Source organism: Bemisia tabaci, chromosome 8 (assembly GCF_918797505.1).
Source record: "Bemisia tabaci chromosome 8, PGI_BMITA_v3".
Taxonomy (NCBI): domain Eukaryota; kingdom Metazoa; phylum Arthropoda; class Insecta; order Hemiptera; family Aleyrodidae; genus Bemisia; species Bemisia tabaci.
The window spans coordinates 43558106-43585618 of record NC_092800.1 but is presented as its reverse complement, the minus strand read 5'-3'; the positions used below and the strand labels follow the sequence as shown (position 1 = coordinate 43585618).

The following is a 27513-nucleotide window of genomic DNA, read 5'->3' as shown; positions in this document are numbered from 1 at the left end:
AAGAATACAAATTTGAACTGATCAACACAGATTCCAAGGACAAATAAATAAAAATGCTGATCGAAATCAGTAGAAAACTTGCATTCACTATGAAAATTTCAAATTGCGGTATCTCGAAATTGGGATCGGTCAAGATTTTGATTTTCCACGATTTTGAGTTCACACGTACCATTTACTCGCCCTCTTCGTTACTTCAGTTTTTGGGTACATTTTTGTCGCATTTTTTTTTTTTTTTTTTTTTTTTTTTTTTGCTTCAATATCGCTGTGTCTGGGGCTCATTCGGAAATCGAAATATACCCTTACTTCAGCGAAGCGACGATACAAGGGGCCGTTCATAAAGTATACGTCACTCAAGTAGCGGGTAGGGGAGGGGGGAGGTCAAGCCAAGGATGACGTAAGCTCCCCGAGGGCAAAAAGGCTGGAAATGCTTGCTTGACATTTGACTATATCTACTGATTGTTATCGATTTCATGCGTTTCCCCTTAAATGGGGGGGGGGAGGAGGTAAGCTGAGGATAACGTAATTTTTAGAGGGTGTCTAGCAGTTAACGACGGGTGGATACGGTGAAGGAAGGAGGGGTCGAAGAATTGAAAAAATGGGTGACGTAATGTATGGACTAAGGGTTATACTGCCGTGCTAAGGAAGAACGCCGTATGAACATTCGAGAGTTGCCAAATTTCCCTTCATTAAACATGTATTTTTGACAACATTCATGCATATTTTTCCTTGAAATTTTCAGATATTTCAGATTGAACCGCGTGCAAAATCGTCCGAAAATTTTGGAAAATAATATTCTCAATTGTCCCAGTCAATTCGCGGTTTTTATCGCAGGAAACTCGGCAACGTCTGAAGGCTCATACGGCGTTCTTCCTCAGCACGGCAGAAGGACTCAATTGCGTTACCTGCTTTATTAGGAACTTCATTTAAGGTGGCCTCTCGGAGAGCAGCCATGAGATCATCTTTGGACGCAGTCGTGGGGACGCAGCGGAGCTCCTCGTCGATCTGCATGACGTCCTCGACCCCGCAGCACTTGTTGACGCAGAAGGCGCCGCCGTCGTTGCAGGGGCACAGGATGACGGCGTGGAAGTCCGCGCTCACGTCCGTCAGGTTGACGTCCTTGACGTGGATGCGGTCCACGCAGAAGTCTTGACTAGAGAAACTCAAGCGCCCGCCGTTGGCGCTCCGCGAGAGGAGATCCCCGCTGCTGCTCAGGTTCAAATCGTCGATGGGGACCACGTCCGGGAACGGACATTCCGGCTTCCGCTGAGCGAAATTGAAGAGAACCAAGTCGGCCGGCTTCGACTGGAGGTACACCTCCCCGACGCGGAGGTTCGGCGGGAGCCAGTCCGGTATTTCCGTCCCGGAGCTGGCGTTTTCCGGTTCGCTGTACTGCGTTTCCGTCACGGCCCCGGGAGGTTCCTCCGGGAGTGGAATGCACTTCTTGCTCGGATGCTCAAGCTGTTCCCCGAAGGGACAGCACTTGTGGACGGTCAGGCCTCCGGTGAGACTCCCGCTACTAAGGTCGTCGTCCGGTTCCAAGTCGGAGTCCATCGGTGATTCGCTGAGGAAGTGCTCGGCGTCCATTTCCGGAGGAGCTGCCCTCTTCCCGGAAGTGGATCTTCTGCCGGAAGTCGGTTCGTCGGAGAGCCAGCGGGGCGTTTGCTGCTGATGACGGACGTGGGGCCAGTTCGCTGCGTCCAACAATGATCTGTGCCCGCCGCTTTCGACCTTGTTGTCGGCGAACGTCGAGTTGCGTGCTGAGGCGGTGTCTTGGATTGGCTGCGGGCGTTCGTTGGTGATGCCGGAGGTCCTTTGGGTCATCGCTAGCAGCAGGAGAGCTCCGAATGAGGTGCAAAACGTTTGGAGGCTCATTGTGACTAGTTATTTTGCCTATCATTCCAACGATACGGACTTTTTAGGCGTTTAAGTTAGGCGACTAAGTTAGGCGTTTAGTCATGTGATGAATCGGCCTCCTTCATTCTTAGGCGACTCCGTCCTCCAGATGCTTCGTAATACTGATCGTTTCGCAGATTAAAATAATACTTATAAATTGCAGGAAAATAAGTAAATGCAAAAAATACGAGGTATCTACAGACTAAAAGTTTCTTCGACAACTTCAACAATTACTTCTGTTTATATAAATCATCGGGCAAAATTACGAACAGAGTAATTTAACATGAGCGGTGTTATTAATGTCATCACTACTCTAAGTGAACAAAAGGATGATTGTCTCTGTATGATTTGAAACTTACGTTTATGTATTTTGATGAAAAACGATCATTTTAATTGAACGGTAAAAAGATCTCTTGAAATAATGGGAATGTTGTCGTTATATTGACACATATTTGACATCGCAATGTATCATTGATGTAATATTTGGTTTGGATTAAATTACAATACATTGAAACCGTTAAAGTTATGGATATTACTTTCAACACGAAGAATGATCAATAGAAAAAACTTCGGAGCTTATTTTTCAATAAAATAATAATTGGAAATGATTTTCCGAGGGAACGTTTTCATCCGAGTTCAAAGCCAACATTGGCAGTGCCGATGCCGCACTAACTTCATGAGCGCCAGAAGCACTGGCTTAAAATTCGTTCAGTTTGTAGGACTTATTGCGGTCTGAATAAATGAAGGCGCTACGTCGAGATCGAGCAGCCGCGTGTGCGTTCGTATCATAACTCTGAAATCTGCTCCAGCGAGGTAAAGTGTTTTTTACATTGTGACGCATTTCATAGCTTGTTGTTCCGACAAACCAGTTGTCCTTTGTCAACTTCTTTCGAGTGGATTTTTACGCCAGAGGCCTGTAACACACAAAATAAATGGAATGAATACGCTTGATGCCTCAACAATTTAAATCGGATTTCACGGATGAAAATAAGAAAAAACCTGCGGATGTCGTCAAATCTTCAACAGTATTTTGTTTTTTCAAAGAGTAGTCCAGACTGGATACGTATTTGAACATGAGAACAACAATCGTTGTTTACGCCAAAGATAAGACGGAAGCTGACATCTACTCCAATTAATGCATTAAAAGTGTTCAAGTCATATGCTTTGAAAATGATCGCAAGAGCTGTGAGTCAATGGCAGTGGCAATTCTTGAAAACCGGCAACACCGTTTTTCCTCCATTTAAATGTATGTAAAACAGTCGAGTCTCGGTGGGACAGCTTGTCTCGCCTGAATCGATATTTTTAATGGATTTAAACGGAGGAAAAACAGCGTTGCCAACTTGCAAAACTGCCACTGATTAATGCAAGAGGTTAAACGTGATGTATAATCTTTAAGAAGCTCAAGTGACGTGGTCGAACTGGTATGCGATGTATTGCATCGATTATGTCAAAAATCTCGGCAGCTTTTGAATTTTTAGTAAAAAAAAGGACGATAGCCCCTGTAAGCCTAAAGAACCATTCGAAATCCAAAAATCGGCGAAATTCAGAGAAATAGAAGCAGAATAGTGTTTTGAAAAAAAAACCTCGCATTCGATTCAGTTTATCGAGTCCTGTATCGAATGCGAAGTTTTTTTCCAAACACTATTCTGCTTTCATTTCTCTGAGTTCTGCCGATTTTTGGGTTTAGAATGATTCTTTAGGCTAATGCGCAGGGGCTATCGTCCCTTTTTTGCTAAAAATTCAAAATCTGCCAAGATTTTTGATCTAATCGATGCAATATATCGCATATCAGTTCGACCACGTCACTTGAGCTTGCCGAATCACATTAAAAGCGTTTATTCTCGTTAATATGATTTTTCAAAGTTTAAAAGTGGCTCCACTGGTCTTCGCGTAAAGTTTTAATATCCACCCAATTGGAAATAATGTACCGTCACTACGTCAACTTGATGGCTCGAGCAATTTTCCTTCTGAAAATGAACATTTCTTTTGTGACAATGCCTGCAAGAAACAACCTCAAAATCAGCGTTGAGTAAGATGGAGAAACATGACTCATGAACATCTCGAATTCTTCAAAATGCGTTCTAGATTTCTCTGGAATCGATGTCGGGCACCCTCAGACTGACTCATATCCCGCATACGAGTGATTAAATTCAGTTGCGTGTGGCGTGTTTTGCGATGTATCGATTGTTCGGCCATTTAAACCTATGGAAAAGGATCGATGAACAGGGTGTTCGCGACGAGCACCTTTACAATCGATTCTATACCATAGTTTCGAATGGGCAAAGATCGATTTTCGATTATTCACGCCTCCCCACTGATGAAATTCCATTATAACACGATTACGTTTCATCGTGGAAGTTAACGTACCCTTGACTGAAACATCAATTATGTAAAGTACGTACATGCTACATATTCAGAGGGTCGTCGGACACTGACCCTTTAAGCGAATGGCGAAAATTAATGTTGAAGGCAAAAAAAGAAAGGAGAAAGAGAAAATAGGAGGCGGAAAATACAGATAAAATGAAGTTATATACAGCGGTGTTTTGGTTCAATGCATTATGAGAAAATTAGAACTTTGATTCACAACTTGCCAATTAATTTTTTTATTATTTCTTCTATTAAATAAATTAGACGAAGTAATGAATGCTATTACCCTATAACCGGCCATCGTAAATATAAGTCTCGTTAAACTTTATGCTCACGAGTTTAATTCTCGAAATGTCTGTCTAATACCTGACATTCCAGAGAGTTAACATTTGATACTTAAAGCAGCAAATGAACCGTGTCGTTCGAGCAACTGCAAAAGCGCCGCATACACTTTACACTCCTCAAATTAGATTGTAGAACCACAAAACGTGTTTCTACAATTGAATAAAAAAGATATTATTTTTCCGGAAAATGAAATAAATTGATGGACACAACACAGCAGTGCTGCAGTAGAGTGCCTATGAAGAGAGTGTTGGGATTTATTAGAATTTTGAAACTGTTACCATAAAAAGATCCTGCTTGAAAGAGAGAAAAAGAAAAAAGAGAGGGGAGGTGGAAAACACATTTCGGACACTTTTTCACTTTCATATATAATTTTTTCGGATTTTTAATCAGGCGGTTTGCAGTCAGCAACAATATGCGCGCAACGCGCATGCTATGCTGCGCGCGTAATAGCATATCGGCGGTGGTGAAAATAAAGTGGATCACGGATCTCTAATATAGTAAATTTTTCGGTTTGAACATTTTCACTTGGTTTTCATTTTTTCACGAAAATAAAATTTTTTGAGCTAAATTTTTGAAACAGTCGTCAAAACCGGGGGAAACAAATGATATGTCGATAAGGCATGATAATCAGAACTTTCTTTGGATAGTTAAACGTGACAGGAGATTTATAACGTCCCAAATCAAGACACGTGGTTCCGTGATTTCACTTCCACCATCGAATTTTAATATGTTTCCCTTAGTTTTGCAGCTGACGCGCGACGGATGCGCGGGAGGAGGCAAAATTCATCACAGCGCCTGGATGCAAGTGACGCAACTATTCGTGCTCCATAAATGTGCGTGTTGCATGAAAAAAATTGAAGGCGCTCTGGTTTCTCTTGCTCGCACCGACTTGCGCGCAGCGCTTGTGCTTAGTAAACACAACGGTGACGAATATTTCAAATCACGAAATTCTAATACGATGCTTCTAATACGACTTTCCTGAGACTCCACAACCGATTCGTTCTGAAATTAAAACAAATAGTACAAATTTACCCACGAGAGGTTCTTTTTAAGAAGATGGTGTTTTCTTACGTTTGCTTTTCAAATTTTTCCCGAGCTGATAATAATTTTTTGTTTACTAGCGTAAACATCTGATCGAATGATAAAATGGCAGGGATAATACCTCAGTTAAGTACTCGTCGGTTTTTTATTGGTAGCCTCGCACTGTAAGCACACATTGAGGAAATTAAATAACAATTTGCCGCCAACGTTTTCTGATTTAAACCCTCACATAATCCTATCATTACTATCGAATGTTTGCTTGGGATAAATGAAGGATACTACTTTACGACGCGAGACATGGATTTTTCCATCGTCGCTGGATCTTTTAGTGGCTCATTGAGTGAATGAAAGAGGGCTTGTTTTTTAATAATAAAACAAATGGGATTGTCATAAATATTTTATAACGTGGGTGCGATTCTTTAAGATTGAGGGTTAATATCGCACCACGTTACGATCATCATTAAGATAAAATTACATTTTCTGACAGAACCACCCTCCAGCCTCCATACTCCGATTAGAATTGGCTCAGAGGCACTGTGTTGCTGAACCCTTTTATAAATCGTATTTAACACCACCTCGTCGGTCAAAATCTCTGTATTTTCGCATGATTTGATAATGATCGTAGGTCACAGAATTGGACCACCAGAAATTAAGAGAGGTATTTACATTATGTGCCCGATATTTAAAATAAGTGATTCCGGCTTCTCTGGCCTAAACATTTTCTGAGATACGTACCTACTTATTCATATTTTTTTTTCATACATACCTAGCACCATCAATAAAGGATGACCAGGTAAAGTTGCATACATTTTGTTCTCAATGCGGACCAAAATTTGCATGATAGAAGCACTACCGAAGCATTGCAGTGCTTTAAATATATTGAATTACCCATGCATGCAAATTCCATTAAATTGTAATTACATAATACAATTCGTCACCTTCCAGGCAAAGTATCACATGCGCCATGCGACGTTTAAAAATTTCCGCCGCCATTTTATTCTTTTACTGAGAAATTGTTGGTTGAATCTGTTCGAAAATTTCACTAAATTTTATCGGCAGCACAAAGAAAATTCGGTGTAATTTTCGGACAGCTTCATTGAACAATTTCTCTGTAAAAAAATATAATGGCGGCGGAAATTTTTAAACGTCGCATGGCGCTTGTGATACTTTGCCTGGAAGGTGACGAATTATTGCAACCACGTCGGATTGCGAATGTTGCCTATACATAAATTGAAGGGGCACCTCTTATTATAACTTATTGCAATAAATTGCACATTGCGCACTGTGCTGCTTGGGCATGCAAAATTTTAGATTTTTCAAGAAAAACCTATGATTTTTCCTGATGACTTGTATTTGTACACACACAAAATCACCTTGAAAATGTCATTTATTCATTGACTTCCGATTAATTTATCGTAAACCTGGATGCCGCGCAACCATTGCGCCATTGCGGTGCGGTCAGGTTCCACTTGCAAAATGCAGTTTTTGTGAAAAAGACCGAGGTCAGTGGTTATTTTTTCCGACACTCGGTGGATCGAGTCAATGGGAGAGGTCGGACAAAATTTGGAAACTTTAAAAGTTTATAACTCCGCCCAAACACAACTTTGAGATTTTAAAAGTGGTTCCATTGGTTTCCTCATGAAATTTTCCTTTAGAGGCACCCCTTGAAATTTAAAATGTGACAAATTAAACATCAAACTTCGCACTTTTAGTTAAAAATTTCATGTCAGACATCTCTGATTGACACGATCCACTGTGCGACTTCTGTCCGAAGTGACCTATCCTCTTCGCGAAGAGAGAAAAAGGGAGCAATAATTAAATGAGCAAACCGAAGATCGGGGGTTTGAATATGCTCTCGTTCCCAAGTCCCAACAACGGAGCCTTTAAAAATTCCTCCCTTTCGTGCTGAACTCTATTTCTCCCAGAGCCAGCAGAGCCCGTATCACATCATGCAAGATTGAAGGAAAACCCTACATCACTAGAATTAGTTGTCTCTCCATTTTATAAATTAAATTTTCCCAGCACGTAAATGTCACTGTATGATGTGTCACATTTACATAGTGTCCTTATAACTCACTTTGTGTTACATACCGATGTATTCTTAGTCCTGAAACCAAATGTTCGGTCGTGCACCTTTTTTTGGATCAATAATTCGAAAATGTAAAGCACTGGGAAAAAAAAACACATTGGATCTAGAGTCCTGACTCTTGAAAACATTAAGAAGAAAAATACTCTTGATTCAATCGGATTTTTGCTTGAATCAAAACGAAATCCGCTTAAATTAAGAGGCTTGGTTCTTGATTTAAGCTAGATTCTGATTGAATCAAGAGTACTTTTTCTTGTCGATGTTTTTAAGAGTCTGGAATCTAGATCCAATGTGTTTTTTCCCCCAGTGAGATACCGAATGAACTCGTGCGAAATAAAGGACTTCAACTGCTATGCAAGGTTGTAGGGTTTCATTTGTGAATTTTTTACTTTACTCAAGAACGGTCTCGATTTTTCTTTTAAAATTTTTGTTAATTATCTTTGTGATTTGATAAAAATTTTCTGGGATTTTTGTCGTAAAACATACTCCCATCTCCATAACGAATATAGCGCCAGGGGGAGTTTTGATAAGTTGAAGTCTAGTTTTAAGCCTTCTGACTCTCACCTATCTAGGTAGTTAAATTAGGATGCACGCTTTGTTAGGATGTTAACTTGTTCGCACCTGAGTAAAAGATGAAACAGAATGGACGTGACTCTCAGTTATTATGCTGCCATACTCAGGGCCGGATTAAGGGGGTGGCCACATGGGCCGCGGCCGCTGGCGGCAAATCTAAGGGGCGGCAAAAATTTGCAATTTTTTAAAGTGTAGGTCTAAAAAAAATCGGATTTTTTAAAAACAAAATTACAAACGAGAAAAGGCGAAAAAATCTCTCATTTCCTGAGAGTACGTTAATTTCTAATTTTGTCGTCTCTTAGTGATACAAGAGACAGAACCTTCAATAAGTCGAGTTAAGAGAGAGACCAAACACGCAATTTGGCCTGGAACGGCGCGCGACTTAGAGAGAAATGATAACGAGGACTTGAGATGAAAAGGAGAAGCCCTCGGCGCGGCGATCGGCATGTAACACATATTAGCGCCTACAAGACTGCACGAATACTTCACGCATTGCATCAAACACAGGGCGGTCATTGCGGTCAGCGTGAAACGGATTGCGCCTACAAGAATGCATGAATACTTCACGCATTGCATCCAACACGGTGCGGTCTGCGCGGCGCGGCGGCGGAAGTTAAAATCATTGAACCACATTTATGTTTGTTCTTTCATAATTTTTTCGTTCATTTCTTATGAATGGAAGGCCTTGTCCACACAGAGATAGGTTTACGGAACTTAACTTTCGCGCAAAGTTTCGTGAACTTTTGCTAGTAGTGTTGACAGGGCTTTCCCAAAAAATGTGTTCAACACGAGTGAATGTGTTTTATGCACCCCTCCCCCGCTGGCACGTTCATTTAATGGTGATTATCGCTTTTCAAAACGAATGAGAAGGGGGCGGCAAAATATAGGCGGCCTATGGGCGGCAAGTAGGTGAATCCGGCCCTGGCCACACTAAGGAAGAACGCCGTATGTGCATTCGAGAGTACTCTAATGATGTTCTGAGGGTGTGGAATACCCTTACTATACACCACCATCGCGGTTGCTAACGTCATACACTGCAGATGCGCTCAAAGTGGTGTATTCATAAATAATTATCGTAGACTGAGCATTTTGACAGATCTACTTAATTAATGTTGCTCCCTGCACTTTCAAAAATGCCGTTTTCTGTATTAACAAGTTTTCCCGTACTTGGAGGGACGAATGAGTTCGGTGATCCCAGCAGGGGGTGTGGAATAAGGAACTGAGACCAATGAAAGGACTTTGAACTTGACCGATTGATTCGCCAGTTCGCCACCCACTGCTGACGTTAAATTACAAGCCGATCTTGTTCAATTATTCTTATTATCTCCTATCCTCACTCAGCTCGCGGCGCTTTCCTCCGAAGACGCCCCGACGCACAGTGGACCGAGTCGATAGAAGAAGTCGGACCAAACTTGGAAACTTTAAAACACTGAGAAAAAAAAATCTCGGTGTATTTACCAAGAAAAGGGTAAAATTACCAAGAATTCAGGGTTCTATTTGATCCCAGTTTTTTATTGGTAAAATTACTATTCATAGAATTGGTAATTCTCGGTAAAATTATTGAACTTTCTCGGTAATTTTACTGGACCTTGATGAAAACGTCAATATTTTCTATCGACTGTGGTAGAATTACCGAGATAAAATGGCAAAGTTACCGGGAATTGATTACCAATAAAAGTGGTATTCTTACCTGAAAAAAAAACAGTAAAAATACCGGTTTTTAGGTAAGCTTACCAGTCTTTCTTGGTAAAATTACCAATAATTGGTAAGAAAAGAGAGATGGTAAAGGTACCAACGGACCTTGGTAAAAACGCCGAGAATTTTTTTTCAGTGGCTCATAACTCCGTTGATAGCAAACTTTAATAAGTGGTTCAAAAAGTGGCTCCATTGGTTTCCATCGTGAAATTTTCCTCTAGACACATCCCATTAAGTTCAGAAATAATGTGACGAAATAAACATTAAAATTTCCAGTTTTAGCCAAACATTTCGTGTCCAACCTCTTCGATTGATTCGACTCACCGTGCGACGCTCCGAGGTTAGGGGTCAACCTTAAGAGTGTATAATTTGAGATCAGCGACACTTGGACCTTTGATCTTGAGGAGGCTCTCATTAAACGGGATTTACGTTAAGATCTATTTTCATTGATTACCCTTTTACTTCACATTCACTTTGTGCGTCCCGCCACACAGTGGATCGAGTCAATGGGAGAAGTCGGACAAAATTTCGAAATTTTAAAAGCTTATGACTCCGTTTATACAAAACTTTGAAGTTCTAAAAATGTTTTCATTGGTTTTCTCGTGGTATACTTTCTTCTAAAAGCTGTATGAACTTCTAAATTTGCAGTTTTAGTAATTTTCATTGGTTTTCTCGTGGTATATTTTCTTTTAAAAGCCGAATGAACATCTAAATTTGCAGTTTTAGTAAAAAAATTCATGTCAGACCTTCCTGATTTACCCGATTCCCTGAGAGCCTCTGCTGATAACTCACAAGTTGCACGTTGATGGTAAAAAAAAAAAATTAAAAAAAAAATGAGAAAAACAAGTATTTCAGCCTCAATATTTACGTCTCAATATTTCCGCCCTTAATCTAATTTTTTTAAAAATACATCCATTCATTTACGCCTTGCATTCTCTGGGAATTTTCGATTTGTTCGAAGCATGTATATAAGTAATCCTTTTTAGTAACTATGGAAAATCGAGGTTCTTTAGAAAAACCGTCGCTTATAGTAGTGGAGAATTTGCTCGCAAGTTTTTAAATGTCTCACCTGAGATCGCTTAAAGAGTTGATTTCGTAGTATTTTTTAAGTGATTTTTTTCCGATTTGGGAAATAGTATAAAAATAGATTTAAAAGTGAGAAAATTCACCGCCTAGTTACACACGAAATTAATAAAATTTTAGACACCCGCAAATTCTCCATTGATTGTGATATAAAATAAGATGGAAAATTTGCAACGTCGCAAATAAAGCTTTTCTAATGTCACCATTTATGTAAAAAATGTGAAATTATGAAAGTACATGACCGAGCATCTATTGAGTAAAGCGTTGATGAAGTGAAAGATACGGAAGTTCAATCAACTAAATACTTAAACCTGAACCCTGGTAAAAATTGGCAGTAGAATCTGTGTTCCAAAATACCATAGACCTACAGCTGGCTGTAAGATTTCCAATAGCTTCTATAGCCGGCAACACAATTTCCTATAGCCGACGGCGATTAATCAACAGCCTGGCGATAAAGTGTATGCTAAACGTTACTAATTATGGATGCTAGGACTTAGTGAGTTTTTGGACTACCGTTCTCTTTTTGGGCCGTAGTATCTTGATTTATTTTGCGAGGAAAGCTCCGTACTTTTGAAGGATGCCTGTCATTCCTAATATGTTGGAGCGCCTTCAATTTCGTATGATACTGTGCAATACCTCTGTTGCGAAATAGTTGCTTCAAGCGCCGCGGTACGCTGCGGCGCGGCGGGCGGGCAGCTAGCGCTGAACGCGCATTGGCGCCTGCAAACCTAACAGGGATACTTCTCGCATTGCGCAATGCGTGAAGTATCCCTGTTAGGTTTCACTCAACCCCTGTAGGTATCCCTGTTAGGTTCAAAACTCACTAGGTACACTTATCATAAATTAATTAAATCTCCTCTACGTTGAAAATTTTTTTTAAAAAAAGTTTTTTTTTTTTTTGTTTGAGCGCCAAGAATAAAGTCTTATTAAATCTGTATGAAGTCTTATGTTATCCTCGGATAAGCAATCATTAACTTAGTTTTTTTTTGGTGTGTTTGTTTTTTTTTAAATTGATTATTTACCTATTTTTTTACAGTTTTTTTTATCGAAATATTCCCTTAGTTTTCTTCGCGATTCACCGATACCAGGTGAGGACAGTGGCGTGGCGTAAATTGCGATGTATCGATTGTTATGCCATTTAAACCTACGAAAAAAGATCGATTATCAGGGTGTTCGCAGCGAACACCTTAGTAATCGCCATAGCCATAGCTTCAAATGGCGAGATATCGATAATCGATTATTCACGCCACGCCACTGGGTGAGGATGACCAGGAATTTGAAACGTCAAGGATTGAAACACGCAAATAAAGTTCCATTATTAAAGTTGCGAATGGGTGCCCGAAGATCATAAGAGAAACGGTTTTAGTAAGTCAAATGGACCGTTCAAATCCACTCCACGAGTTACGTCCAGTTCTGCCGTGTTAAGGAAGAACGCCGTACAAACACTCGAGAGTCGTCAAATTTTCCTTGATAAAACATGAATTTTTGACAACGTCCATGCATATTTTTACCTGATATTTTCGGATATTTTGGATCAAATTATGCGTTTAAAGTTGCATGAATTTTTGTGAAAATAATATTCAAAACTTTTCCAGTGAAATCTGTTTTTATCCTAGGAAACTTGGCAACGTCTGAAGGCTCATACGGCGTTCTTCCTTAGCACTGCGGAGTTGCTCACCTTGCGGTTAGAGCGAACACGCGCCAAGACCCGAAGGTTCAAGATTTCGAGCCCAGCGGCAAAGTTATTCGTTGCCGGACTCAAAACAACATATGCCACAAAAAATATTCAACGATGCTCCCAAAAATATTCAATGAATCCTGCGTATGCGGTTTGGAGCGGACCGGACGCCTATATTATTTCCGCTCATACTGGTGCCATGAACTTAGAACTCGAGGTTGAAGGCTGCGAGGAGCCTACTGAAACCGTGAATCCGATAATTGAATAAACCGCAACGCACACAATTTCGATGAATATGTAAAGCATATCCGATGATGAGGTCGGAGGACACGCATCGCATCGCATCTTTCTCATAACGCGAATATCCTGTGAGTTTTCACTCACATCTAAAAAATCCTGCGAAAAATCATGAGTTTAAACGTCCTAAGTAACATTTTTCAAAGGAAACATCGCGATATTTTGAAATTAAGTTGCGATTTTTTTACGATGAAATCGCTAGAATTATCAACATCTGAGCGATCTTGTCGCTATTTTATCTCTACAAAATCGCGTTTGATAAAATTGAAATTTTATCTAAAAGTATCACGATTTTGTGTTTGATAATATTGAGAGCAATCGCCGTCGAAAAAATCGCACTTTCATTGCAAAGTTATGGGATGGAATCGCGATTTTTTATCCTATAATGTTGCTATAAATCGACGGCGATAAAATCTCGATACAATCTCCGACCAAAGTGCAACTTATGGCGATCAGTGCTACTTGGGCTCAGAGGCTAGCTAGGGAAACTCTTTAGAAAGAGGGAATTCATATGAGAAAGAATTAGGGTCGAGGGATTAAATGGACGTATTTCTACCAAAAGGGACTATGTGCATTAAGGCATGAGCCCTGAGACCCATAACAAAGTATGCATAATAGGGCTCATAATGACATAGTTCCGTTTGACAGAAATACGTCCAAATATCATCAGAATTTTAAGAAAACACAACCACTTCAATTGGCAAATAATTTAAATTCACAAAATACAAATTTTGAAAATTAGAAAAATATAACCCTCTCAATGATTTTTGAAAATTCTATTATGCTCGGTGTACCGCGGTAATGGAAAATGCAACGTTGATAACTAGCGTCTTGACGCAACTATTCGTGTTCGAGGGATGCCCGTGTTGCATAACCAAGAAATTGAAGGCGTTTTCGTTTTCCTTGCCCTTGCAGCATCATGCACGCCGCCATCCGCGCCTTTGGAGTCTTTTGCAATATGTTCGTTCAAAGAACAGAGAAAGTACGAAAAAGAAGGAAATGAAACCATTCTCGTCGCCCTTTCTCTAACGAAACTTAGCGTGTCCACGCGGCTTGCACCAGCCTAAAACCACTATTGCGTCAACGGTTTTATCTATTTTTGTACCTCTCTATTAACACCTTGAAGAACAATATTGCACAGAAAACAGAAAGTGCGCATCTATCATCCAGGGTCATTCAAACATTTACAACAACTCCTAAGACTGATCACATCATCCAACCTGTTGTAACTTATACACCCTAAATAGTAAAATTTACATCCCTGGATTTTAAAAAATAATAGGATATAAAATTAAATTCGTATTAAGAGCTGTAGCAGATTTGTCAAGCACTTCGGATAATCAGAACATTCGGTTAGCACCTTTTTTTATATCAAACATTTTGAAATTTCTATGTCGAAAACCCGAAATCACGATGCTCGTAGTTTACTACTTTTCAAGCCTCCCTACATACTTCATTTTTTACTTTAAATACTAATCAATGTAATTTCTTCAGCATGTTCGTGGATTTTCCTCTTTTTTGGAAACTCCGAAAAATTCAAGCTCTTAGCGTTAGTCCGCTTTTCTAAATTTTGAAACATCGCGATCGAGAGAGATGGCTTTAGACTTCGTCTCATCTGACGTGAGAATAATCCCAATTTTCTCGTGAGCCCTGCACTCCGTATAACTCTATGCCTTTCGGGGCGCATGCGAGGAAACAGAGATACGCCCGCTCTTACCTCAGAGGAGCGACACTTGGACGTCATTTTGCAATTTGGAACTACAGGCTCAGTTAAGAAGCAACGTATGAACCATTAGTTCCCCTATGTACATAAGTGTTTTTATGGAGAGCCAACCTTTGTAGCTCTTAATTGCGAAATGAAGTCCAATTTAATCATATCGATGTGTTGACTAGAGAGCTAGGAAAACTCTTTAGGGACACACAGAAAAATTGGGCCATTCAACAGCTCTACGCGAATACTCGTGAAACAGAACTGCGCCCTAACTAGTATTGGCTAAGAACACACGTGTCGAGAAAAATTACAGCACCTGAAATTAGTCCGAAGGTAGTCTAACTCCAAACCTCATATTGATTGGATTGGGACTTCGAAGTGCTCCAGATAGTAAAGCTCGCATGAAACGTCTTCTCAGTGTGGTATCCAGTGGCGTGGCGTGAATTGCGATATATCGATTGTGGTGCCATTTAAACCTATGAAAAAAGATCGATTATCAGGGTGTTCGTAGCGAACACCTTAATAATCGATTCTTTACCATAGGTTTAATTGGCATAACAATCGATACATCGCGAAGCACGCCACGCCATGGTATCGTTAAATAAAAGTCCCATGGGAGCCAAAGTAATCTCTAACTTGGTTATTAGGCCACTGAACAAGCTCCTTTACCGAATGACCTTGAGCGCGACAGCCCTATTCCGTATGTTATTTGTCGATCGCAATTCAATAATCGGTCTCCGGGCTGGTAATCGATAAAATTTCTGTTGCGACCTACTACGTTTATACGGCGGGTAAAACAGTCATTATTTTGATTAAAAGGTAAAGCTCGTTCATTCCGTGCCTAGACAAATTTCATTCAATGGAAAGCGGGTTGTAGTGTAGTCTTCATATTTTAAGTTAAATCAAAGTTTTGGATTGCTCTTAAAATATCACAAAATAATAAATTAATAAAAAAAAACGAAATCAAACGAATAAATAGATATGCAGAGCACATATTTTTCTAAGGTAAAATGAAATATGCAAACCAACAATGATCGTTTGTCAAATCTTATTCGAGTTTTTTCTTCCACTGCGTAGTAGCCAAGTATGGTGTGAGGCAAATTAGTAAGTATTTCATATGCATCTGTGATCAATAAGACCAGAGAAAAGCCTCATCATAAATTGAGGGGCTTGGAGGACAAAGCACATATGTGCAGTTTTTGTTATTTCGAGAAATACGTGTTTGAAGTATTTCAAAATTGCATGGATCCTTATGGCGGAAAGAGAGTTCAAACTGACTTTATGATGCTTAAAAATTGAAATTTGAGAGCGATTTTTTCTCAGGGTAAGCATCAAGACTAGTTTCACTTGAAATCATTAATACCTCAATTTTTCAAAAACTGCACTTATGCGCCTTGTCCTCTAAGCCCATCAATAATTGTGGTACCTACCTAAAGCGTGCGGTGCATAAGCAGCACTAATGCACAGGGCCAGATTAAGGGGGTGGCCACATGGGCCGCGGCCCATGGCGGCAAATTTTGCAATTTTTTTAAATGTAGGTTTTCGGGTTTAAATGTAGGTTTTTAAAAAAAATCGGATTCAGAAAAAAAAAATTATCCATAAGAAAAGGAAACAAAATCTCTTTTTCCTGAGAGTATAGTAATTCCTAATTTTGTCGTTTTTCAGTGATACAAGAGACAGCATCTTTAATTAGTCGAGTTAAGAGAGGAACTAAACACGCAATTTGGCCTGGAGTTCAGCGCAGAGAGGAATGATGATGAGGACTTGAGATGAAAAGGACAAGCCCTCGGCGCGGCGCGGCGGTCAGCATGTAACACATATTAGCGCCTACAAGACTGCATGAATACTTCACCCATTGCGCTAAACACAGTGCGGTCACGCGGTCAGGAGCGGTTGGCGTGAAACGCATAGCGCCTACTAGACTGCAGGAATACTTCACGCATTGCGCCAAAGACAGTGCGATCAGCGCGACGCGGCGCAGCGGTGGAAGTTAAAATTATTAAACCATATTTATGTTTGTTCTTTCATAATTTTTTGGTTCATTTCTTATAAATGGAGGATCTTGTCCACAAAGAGATAGGTTTACTGAACATAACTTTCGCGTCAAGTTCCGTGAAATTTTGCTAGTAGTGTTGCCAGGGCTTTCGCAAAAAAATGTATCCAACACGAGTAGGTAAACGCGTCTTATGCACTCCTCCCCCTCCGGCACGTTCACTTGATGGTTTTTATTGATGTTTCAAAACGAATGAGAAGTGGGCGGCAAAATACAGGCGGCCCATGGGCGGCAAGTAGGTAAATCCGGCCCTGCTAATGCATGCATGCATCTAGGCGCTTGCTTATTTCAGTAAAAATTGGACAACGTAGAAAATTTGTGTTCACTTATGATAGTTGGTACTGAAACAAGATTCTTGCACTTGATAATGAATTTTCAGCGTTAATACTTTTTCTAAGGTAAAAATGCGCGACCGCACATACCTAGTCCGAGCCGCTTTCACAGCGCTTATCCGCCCATTCCCCTATTCTCCCAAAGTCCCTCTGAAAACTGAAGCTCTCGAATCTTGAGTTTTTTCAACTCTCTGTCGCCATCGCCACCTCTTACTGGGCGTCCCCTCCGTCTCCTCCCTAGCTGAACCCAATCAAGTATCTTTTTTGGCAACCTCTCTTCCGTCATCCTGTTTACATGACCGTAGCGGCGCGGCGTGGCTGTTTATGATAATGACGTCGAATATTATGTCATTTTCCATGCCTCCCTTCTGACTTACTCTATCATTACGGACCGACCTTTTCTAAAAACTCCCGCCGTCCTCCCACAGAAAGCCATCCCTGACGCTCTTTTAGCATATCGTGTCCTTTTTTTTCATAAAAAGCATTGAGTCGTAACGTAAATGGGAGAGCTGGCGCCATGTTTTGATCGACGAGTTCCGAGCCCGGTGTGCGCCGAGTTTCGATCTCTTTGTCGATACACTTTCGATCCAAAATGGCGATGGAGAATACGTAGTATTTCCTTTTCTCTTTTTTTGGTCCATCCGACACTTGATGGCCGGGTCCCCGTGTATCGAAAACAATCGATCATGTATCGAAAAAGTGACCCGGTGCGGCGAGACCTAGGAGTCTCGGGATTCGGGACCTGGAAAATGATTAATGCTGGAAATGCCCCTAAAAAACTACCAGTCAATGCAAATTTTTTTCGTCCTGTTTAAATATATGTAATACACTTTTGGGCTCCATTGTCTTCAGTTGGAGTAGAGTTAAGTTGCAATGCGTGGTGTTAAAAATTACACACACCGATCTATTTTTCACGCACGCTGGGAGCATGAAAAATTATATAAATGGAAATAATGCCAAGAAGGAAAAGGGTGTTGCAACATTTAACGGGGTAAGTTTTGTCGCGCAGTAACGTGTAGTGTAGTCTCATTTTTTACGCGAACTATGACCAGCAAAAAGAGGCAAAGTTACTCAGCAATGTTGTCTGGGTATGCAATAATGTTTCAATTCCGCAAAAGAGGCTGAAGATTTAAATGGTGGCAACTTTCATTAAAAAGAAACAAGTTTTGCATTAATATAAATTTCAATTATTTTCCATGCTTCTTGTTCTCTCTCGTACCAATAAAGAACAGGGTGTCCTCCATTACAACACTTTTTTAGCCGAAATTTTGGTGTACTTGGTCTCTTCCTTCTGACCTCAATCTATCTAAAGCTTAAAAGTTAAAATGAGCTCAAGAATAGCCCCTCGTTCCGTTCCCTCCCCCCCCACCCACTGGAGTTGGCGCCTATACGCATGAGGGTTTTTCGTCAATGTATTCTCTTATATTAGTTTTTCCAATATTGGTCTGACGACTGACGTCACCAGGACTGGATTAACTCATTTGCCGCCCCTAAAAATTTGTCGATATCGGCAGATGCCTGCCCTGCTCAATTACATTTGGTCCTATACTACCGTGCTAAGGAAAAATGCCGAATGAGCCTTTAAAAGTTGCCGGATTGCCTTTACTAAAAACCGAATTTACCGGAAAAATTTTGAATACTTTTCCCCCGAATTTTTCAGATAATTTCGTGCGCAACTTGGTCTAATGAATCCGAAAATTTCACGGGAAAATTTGCATAACTTTCCTCGAAAATACATGTTTTATTCGGAGAAATTGGGCAAGACTCGAATGTTCATATGGCGTTTTCCCTCAGCACGGCAGTGTAGGCGCCACTAACAAATATAAAAGGCACGATGTTAGGTGATTTTTTCAGTTCGACTTACTAAGAATTTTAACTTGGCAATTCAGAAACAAATGACAGTCATTCATGACCAAAGTTTAAAATTTAAATGAATGTAGCGAACGCCTCCTGAAACAGATAGATTTTCGCAAAGCGACTCATCTCAATTAAAGTTGATTTTTTTTTTGGAGGGGGGGGGAGGGTGTCTACTATAGGTATTACGCACAGGAACACTAACAGAGTCGAAATGGACTACATTTTGCAATTATCAACAAAAATTTCTGTCTCATCCGTAAAAACAATTATGTGCATAGGAAAAATATGGGTATACACGTTGTTTCTAAACCGAGCCAGACATTGTAGTTCCTAATTGTAAAATTTAGTCTACTTCGAAACGCCGCACAGTGGATCGAGTCAATGGGAGAGGTCGGACAAAATTTGAAAACTTTGGAAGCTTATGACTCCGTTTATATCAAACTTTAAGTGGTTCTAAAAGTGACTTCGTTGGTTTCCTCGTGAAATTTTCCTCTAGACGCATCCCATAAAGTTTAAAATGTGATGAATTAAACATCAAAATGCAGTTCCAAAATGCAAGTCAAAAAATGTATGTCCGATCTCTCTGATAGACTCGATCCACTGGAACTACTTGAACTACTTTCCTACTTTGAACTGTGCGCCGCAAACGAAATTCGCGTTCCTGCAGTTCCGCCGTCGAGATGCGACGCTGCGACACTGACAACATTTGGAAGCAACTATTCCTGCTTAACGGATGTCCGGGTTGCATATACAAGGAGTCGAAGGGGCTCTACATTTTCCTCCTCTGCAGCAATACGCCTGGATTGAGAGATATTAAGATTGTCTTATCGTCGTTTTTTACTCACACGCTATTTCAATGACATTCAAACATCCTGAAATTTGAATCAGCGAAGAATAAAAAAACGCTAAAACGGAGATATATATTTTATACACTAAACGCTCCATACCAATTATTGCTAGTTTATCAAGTACAAACCTCGGAACAAGAAAAACCAAATATGACCAAAGCAATATTTGCTAGTCTTATGTTTATTAGAGACAAACTCGTTTCATTTTAGACAACATGTTGCTGATTGATTTATCCTTTTTCCAATCTAAAGGTTCAGGGTACAAACTGCACTGTCTCGTGCATCCATTAGAAAATTACTCGTTGGAAAAGAAATAAATAAATAAAAAAGGAAGGTAAACAAATACAAGGACGAGTCAGTGCCTGGAGTGGCGGTAGCCGAGACTTAAGCTTAACCGACGCACCCACGTTGAAAGCGTACAGCATAATTTCTGCCACGCTATAAGGAAGAACGCCGTATGAGCCTTCAGGTGTTGCCATATTTCCTTTAATAACCAACGAATTTACTGGGGAAATTCTGAATATTTTTCCCCCGAATTTTTCAGATAATTTCGTTCGCAACTTGATCTAATATTTGTGAATCTGAAAATTTCTCGGGAAAATTTGCCTGACTTTCCTCGAAAATACATGTTTTATTCGGAGAAATTTGGTAACTCTCGAATGTTCATGCGGCTTTCTTCCTTAGCACGGCAGAAGTCTGCCATGCTGAGGAAGAATGCAGTTTGAACATTCGGGAGTTGCCAAATTTCTCCAAATAAAACGTGTATTTTCGAGGAAATTTGTGCAAATTTTCCATGAAATTGTTGGATTTGTTAGATCAAGTTGAGAACAAAATTATCTGAAAAGTTCGAAAAAAATAGCTCAAAATTTTTCCATTAAATTCGGTTTTTAGCAAAGGCAATCCGGCAACGTCTAAAGGCTCATTCGGCGTTTTTCCTTAGCATGGCAGAATTGTTTTCTGGTTGCCAGGAAAATTCACAAAAAAAATTACAGAGGGTAGGATGCAAGCGTTAAAGCATTACCTACGTAAGTATATCTACGATAAATCGTCTTAACAACTATCGTAACTTTGCCGTGCACAAGATTTCTTTACTTCCAAATCACAAATTCAAGAAGGATAAGATAGAAACCCCGAAAAGGATAATGTTTCAGTAGCTCGTGCACTAATAAAGCCCTCAGGGAACTCCTTTTGACAGGGCGACGGAGCTCGGGGACATTTTCAACAGTGGCCGTGGCGTGCTTTGCGGTATATCGATTCATCTACCATTTAATCTATGGAAAAGGATCGATAAGCAGGGTGTTCGCAACGAAGGCCTTAATGATCGATTCTTTACCATAGCTCCAGATGGGGAAATATCGATAATCGATCACTCACGCCTGGCTACTGTTTTCCAATCGAGACACGTGCGAAAATGGGTGCAAGATGACAAATCGTCGCCCCTTTGACGTAAGGGCGTATCACTATTTCCTCGTGAGCCCTGTTTTCAGTGGCGTCGCGTAAATTGCGATATATCGATTGTTATGCCATTTAAACCTATGAAAAAAGATCGATTATCAGGGTGTTCGCAGCGAACACCTTAGTAATCGATTCTTTACCATAGTTTCAAATGGGGAATTATCGATAATCGATTATTCACGCCACGCCACTGCCTATTTTACATATGAATCCATGCTACGGGGCTCCTGTGAAAATCGAGATACGCCCTTATGCCAAAGGAGTGACGAAATACTCGTAAGGGTATGGAGCTTCTTCTGGAGAAAGGGACCGTAGGTAAAATAAAAATTCCCAAACTTTCGAGGGGATTCCATTATTGCAACGAATTTTATGAATTACACAGGGGCCCCTTCTCATTTAGCAGTGATTGCGGTAGGTTGCGATTTGATCGGAGAACGCATCGCTATTCCATTGACGTTGATTTATTTCAAATATATTGGATAAAAAATTGCGATAAATTGCACTTTCATTGCATAAACTTGCAATAAAGTCGCGATTTTCTCGATGGCGATTTATCGCAATACTGTCGAACAAAAAATCGATTTATCGAAACAGCGATTTATCGCCAAGAAATTGTAAAAAAATCGCACCATAATTTCATAATATCATCGTTTTCCCGTTGAGAAACGCTGCTTGGGATGGAATATTACATAGCAGACCGCTCAAACATTCTTATTGTTGGCGCTCGCAATTTGAAGTTTCCTGGGCCATCGAGAAAACAATAACAAATATCATGGGGAACTCCGTTCCCATGACAAAACTACATATAAATAAATAATATATTTGCCGGCTAACGGAGCAATTATGAAGGTCACTCTGAGGAATCCTCCTATGTAAGACAAACAACAAAGAATTAAAAGAGCTTAGCTTATCAATACAATGTCTCAATTATCGTTATCGGTCTCAATTTTCCCCTAAATACGCGATAATCCCACCATTCTACCATAATCTATCAATTTTTCACCGCCTCCAACGTAGTTGGACACTAATCCTAATTTCACTTAAGTACCGGCGCCAATGCCACGACTGCGACTGTTCTGTCCCACTAAAGAAGAACGCCGTATGAACATTCGAGAGTTGACACATTTCTTTAGACAGAATGTTCAATTTTGAGGAAAGTTGACCGAATATTTTTCTTTGAAATTTGCAAGAACTTTAGGTGAAATTGCGAACAAAATTATCTGAAAAATTGGAAGCAAAATATTTACAAATTTTCATGAGAATTCGTGATATACCTACAGAAATTTGGCAACGCCTAGAGGTTCATACGGGGCTCTTCCTTAGCACGTCAGTGTTAAGGGTCGCTCCCATTGTCAAGCTCGCGATGGTATCACCGTGTGTTTCGCTGCTGTTACAGCAAGCGCATGTTGATCTTTTTTTAGTATCACCAGATGGCTCCAATCTCCGTGCGCCAAACATTGATAAAATTAGATTAATCATAGTTTACAAAGGGTTTAATTAGAGTTCAGCTCGATGTGTAATCTCGAGTAGTCATCGGCTGGAACATACGCCGCGACAACTACCAACTAACTCCCTCCGCCTTCACGCAATTAAATCCTACCAGCTATGTTTGATGGCTCGTTCGCGAGTTAACGGTGCGACCAGAGAGAGACCTATCTCAATCACTCTTGCATCGTTCCAAAATTTCTGCTCAAATCACACGGAACAAAATGGATTGCTGATTTGACAATTAAATTGTTAAAAAATATGTCCGATATGTTTCAAATGTACACAAAGTAAAAAAGGTAATTTGACTACGGGGGTGGTTATAGAAGCAAATTTTACTTTCTCGCTTCCCTTGCGGATAGAGGAAGTATAGTCATTTTATTGTGGACTCTACATTGAAACATCTTGAACACTTTTTTTAACTACAAAATTGTTGTGTCAGCAATTTCATTTTTTCCCGTGATTTTTTTCAAGAGAAACAACAAATATTCGTGCCAGGAGCTCACTAGAGAAATATGAGCGGCGGGGTACCTCTATCCCTTGGCTTTATCTGTGAAGCTCTCCAAAGCAAATTCTAAGAACAGAGGAATCGTTGTCGTTTTTGTTTCAAATTCCATGTGTTATTTCCAATGATGCAAATTCCATGATTTATGAGGATTGCCCTCTAAAAATTTCGCACTTAAATGTCAAAATTAGTTCTCCTTAAGAAAAAAGGAAGCAAAAAAAAACCCCCATCAAAGGACGACCCACCAAGATATGTTAAAGGAAATCCTTCCTATCATGCTCAGATACCTAAATTTTGCGATTTAGAGGTCTGGTGACGTAGCAATACATCTCAATAATGAATTCCTCAAAAAATTTACAATGTCGCGATAAAATTCAGAAACGGTTAAATAACTTCATCGACACAACAGACAATGCTGGAATTAAATTTGTGTTGCATGCGACAGACACTAAACGAATTTCATTATGACAGCTGAATGCAACTATTCGAGCTCCATGGACGTCCGTGTTGCATACGCACGAAAGTGAAGGCGTTTAGACTTCAGACTCTAACCGCCGTACTAACGGCGCTCAGAGGCGAGTCATTGAGATGAGCCGGACAAAATTTGTAGACAGCTCATATCGATGTTAGTGCGGAACGTAGAACTTTTAGAAAAAGTTTCATTGATTTTCTCGTAAAATTTCCTTCAAGAAACACCGGCTCACACAATTAATAATGTGAAAAAATTAATAAAAAAACTTGCAGTTTTCGTGGAATATTGCATACCCAGTATCTCTGAAAGGCTCTTTTCATTATTGCGTGCGGTGAGAGCTACCACGGGGATCTGAAAATTAAAGTATGCCTTCAGTTCGCCATTTATACTTCAAAGACATCTTTAAGGCATGAACATTTTTTGTATGCTCAGCATACAGCGATATCAAAATTGAAGCGTAAAAGGCACTTGCCTCCTACGGCTGTATGCTATAATATTAGTGCTTAGCAGTTATCTTTGTAGAAAACGCAGAACTGAAAGCGCTCTGACATGTTGGCGTCCAGCGTTGTGCCACAAGTAATTGACGAGTGTCTGGACAGTGAAAACGCCTTCCATTCTGTGAGTAGGCAACACGGACATCCATGGAGCCCGAATAGTTGCATCCAGGAGCTAAAATGGAATTTATACAATGTTCATCCCATTCAGCACTAACTATGGACGCCTCACTTGTTTCTCTGACTCCGTAACTTAATGCCAGCGTTGTCCATTGCGCCGATAAAGTAAATTATCATTGATTTTCATTACGAAATTGTCAATTTTCTGAAAAATGCTTTGATTTGTTTAAATACATATGACGTTGCCGTCCTAAAATGTGGGTTGCGGCCCGTACCTTCTCTGAGCTAAGAACGCCGAATGTGACTAAGTCGTTTCATGGCCACTTCAGGAATAATATGAGCGAGCATCTCAACATATTTGTGTTTTTTTCCGCTGAAGAGTTAGAAAAAAGTACGGTCAGAAATAAAATAACCTTCGGTTAATTTAGAGCCCGGTGTGCGGTGTGGCAAGACCAAAAGCTTTTAAAAATGTCTTACGTTACTAATTGATTCAAGATCAGCGAACCGGAGCACGAAAGGGCTGAATTTATAAACAACGAATCAATGATGAAGCGTTTTAAGGGAGCCGCCCTAAAGTTCTCGAAAAAAATCCTAGGTAAGGTTGCGTATCAAAACAAAAACCAACTGACCTGGCGTCCAGATGTTGTACCGTGCGTTATCCCCCCCCCCCCCTTCCGCCTTTGATTCCTACCAAAGCCTCATCAAGGAGAATTGAGCCTTCGCTGCGTCTAGATTATTTTTCCCTAAAAAGAGCTCCTCCTTGCCTTGATTATAGCTCCCTTTAGTCTGACAACATTCGTGGGAGAAAAAATATTTGACAGGAAATTAAGATGCCTATAGAGGAGAAAAATAGACTAAATTTTAACAAAAAAAGACAAGTCATGTCCTGTTGAAAATTGAGAAAAATGGGCTTGAAGTTTTTTTCTGCGATGGAATATTTTTATTTCTTTAAGGTCATGTATCCAAGGACTAAATTTTTTTTAACAACAGGTATTCCAGTCCAAATAACGATAGATTGCAATATTTTAGGTATACTTACGTTGGCTCAGTCGGAAAACAAATCGTTGATAGCTATTACACGAGACAGTTACTCGTAGCTGAGAGGATACAAGAGTGTGGAGAGGATGCTTCTTTATTCGAAGAAATAACAGTCTTCAAAGTTCCTTTGCCAGCGAAGTCAATGACTGACCTACCACAATAACCTCGAATCACGCAAAAATTCATACCACAACTTTCAGGAATAGTTTAATTTTTAACCTCGGAAAATATTTCAAACGATGTCAAATCAGTCGATACTTAATCGATGTTTAGAGAAATGAGAGGTGTCAAGTTAGAAATTCGCCGAATCGAGAATTCAGCGGACACGTGGGTAAACTTCGCGGGTAACTTTTGAAGCGGCATGGAACTCCGCTTCGGAGGAGTATTGGTCGTCGACTGAACGACACGAGTTTCATCACTCGAGGATGCGGCGCCAGAGAAAGAAGGAGAGGGTTATTAAGTTCGCATCTAATGTGCGGCGTAAGTTCACTCCCTTCTGAACAGGTGTTGTCAGATTATAGCGTAAGTTACTCTATCAGATTTTGTTCACCGTATTTACAGACATCTTGTCCCAGTAAATAGTCATAGTAGTAGTAGTCATTCGGGCAATAAATCCTAATTTTAAACGATCAAAAAAATGAAGTCCATGTTTGAGAAGGGTAGGCAATTTACAATGCAATGAAAAATTGCAACTTGTTTCAATTTTATTACAACCAATCTCAATAACAGGAGCCCCTTCAATTAGTGAATAGGCAACATATATGGCACTCCGGTTTACTAACAATATAATTTTTCCATTCGATTGTATTTTATTGCAACCTGCGCTGCTCTGCCGTGCTTACAAGGAAAGCCGCACGAGCCTTCAGACTTTGCCAAAGTTCCTTTGAAAAAATCACGAATTTTTTGACAAATTTGTAAATGTTTTTCCTCCGATTTTTCAGAGAATTTTGTCCGTAATCTCATCTAAAATTTGTGCAAATTTTTAGGTGAAATTTTTAAAATTTTCTTCAAAAATAGATATTTGCTGAGAGAAAATTTGACAACGTCTGAAGGGTCATACGACGTTCTTCGTCAGCACGGCAGAGTAGAGCAGGTTGCAATAAAGTGCAATCAAATGGAAAAAATATTGTTATTAAACCGGAGTGTTGTATATGTTGCCTATTCACTAATTGAAGGGGCTCCTGTTATTGAGATTGCTTGTAAATGAATTGAAGCAAGTCGCAATTTTATATTGCATAGTAAATTGCCTACCCTTCTCAAACATGGCCTTCATTTTTTTGATCGTTTAATGAAAATATTGCAATTTTATAGTAAAGAATTGAAATTTATTTCATTTAATAAATTGAAAAACTATCGCAATATTTTCGTTCCACTGCGCTACTAAAGTTTGAGGATCCTGTGCTGAGGCTTTGATAAATTAATAATCGTAAGATTTTGTACCCAGTTCTAATAAAGAACAAAAGGGCTGTGGAAAAAATTGCAACCTTTAAAAAAGTACATAAATACACCAATGAGCGAAGAAGGCGAAACAAATTGCAATTACAAATCTTAATAACACAGTTGCGTCAAAAAGTACACCGAAAAAAGGATGGTGGCCTAACATTCTGGATGTAACAAAAGTGTGCGAGAACTCACAAAATTTGAATTAACCGCCACAGCAATTAGTTTTACATCTTGACATTGCTACAGTAACTGCTGTAGCGGTCAATTCAGCGTTTTGTGAGTTGTCGCACACTTTTTCACATCTAGAATGTTAAGTCAGCATACTTTTTTTCTCGGTGTTTATCCTAAAATAATTTCTCACCCGTCGAAAGAAATACGGAGCGCTTACTTACCCGTGCAATTTAAAAACCTTGATTTTATAATTCCATTCAGTTTTACTTTTAATGTGATAATATTACTCGTACATACAAAACGCGGAGGATGGTATTAGGCGCGGTTGACTTATCTTTTCGATCGAATGATTTTGCCGCTCCGTTGGAAGTCGGGAATCAGTCGTGTTGTCGAGAAGCTGTCGTGCCACTTGACGCCCGAGCTAACGCAGTAACGCTCATCTTGAACTTGACCGGCATAAAGGTGACCACC

At 39.9% G+C, this 27513-nt stretch overlaps 2 protein-coding genes across 2 annotated transcripts in view; both read right to left on the bottom strand.

The window, feature by feature from the left end:
* Positions 1-27513, bottom strand: part of Caper (RNA-binding protein 39-like protein Caper) — a 66535-nt gene that overhangs the window by 24542 nt on the left and 14480 nt on the right. The gene's annotated exons all lie outside the window — the stretch shown is intronic.
* Positions 903-26004, bottom strand: LOC109030485 (uncharacterized; the record flags this gene model as incomplete). The annotated part of the gene is given in 2 exon segments (XM_072303306.1): positions 903-2807; positions 25430-26004. A coding segment is annotated over 1 exon segment (970 nt), but the record flags the coding sequence as incomplete, so codon positions are not given.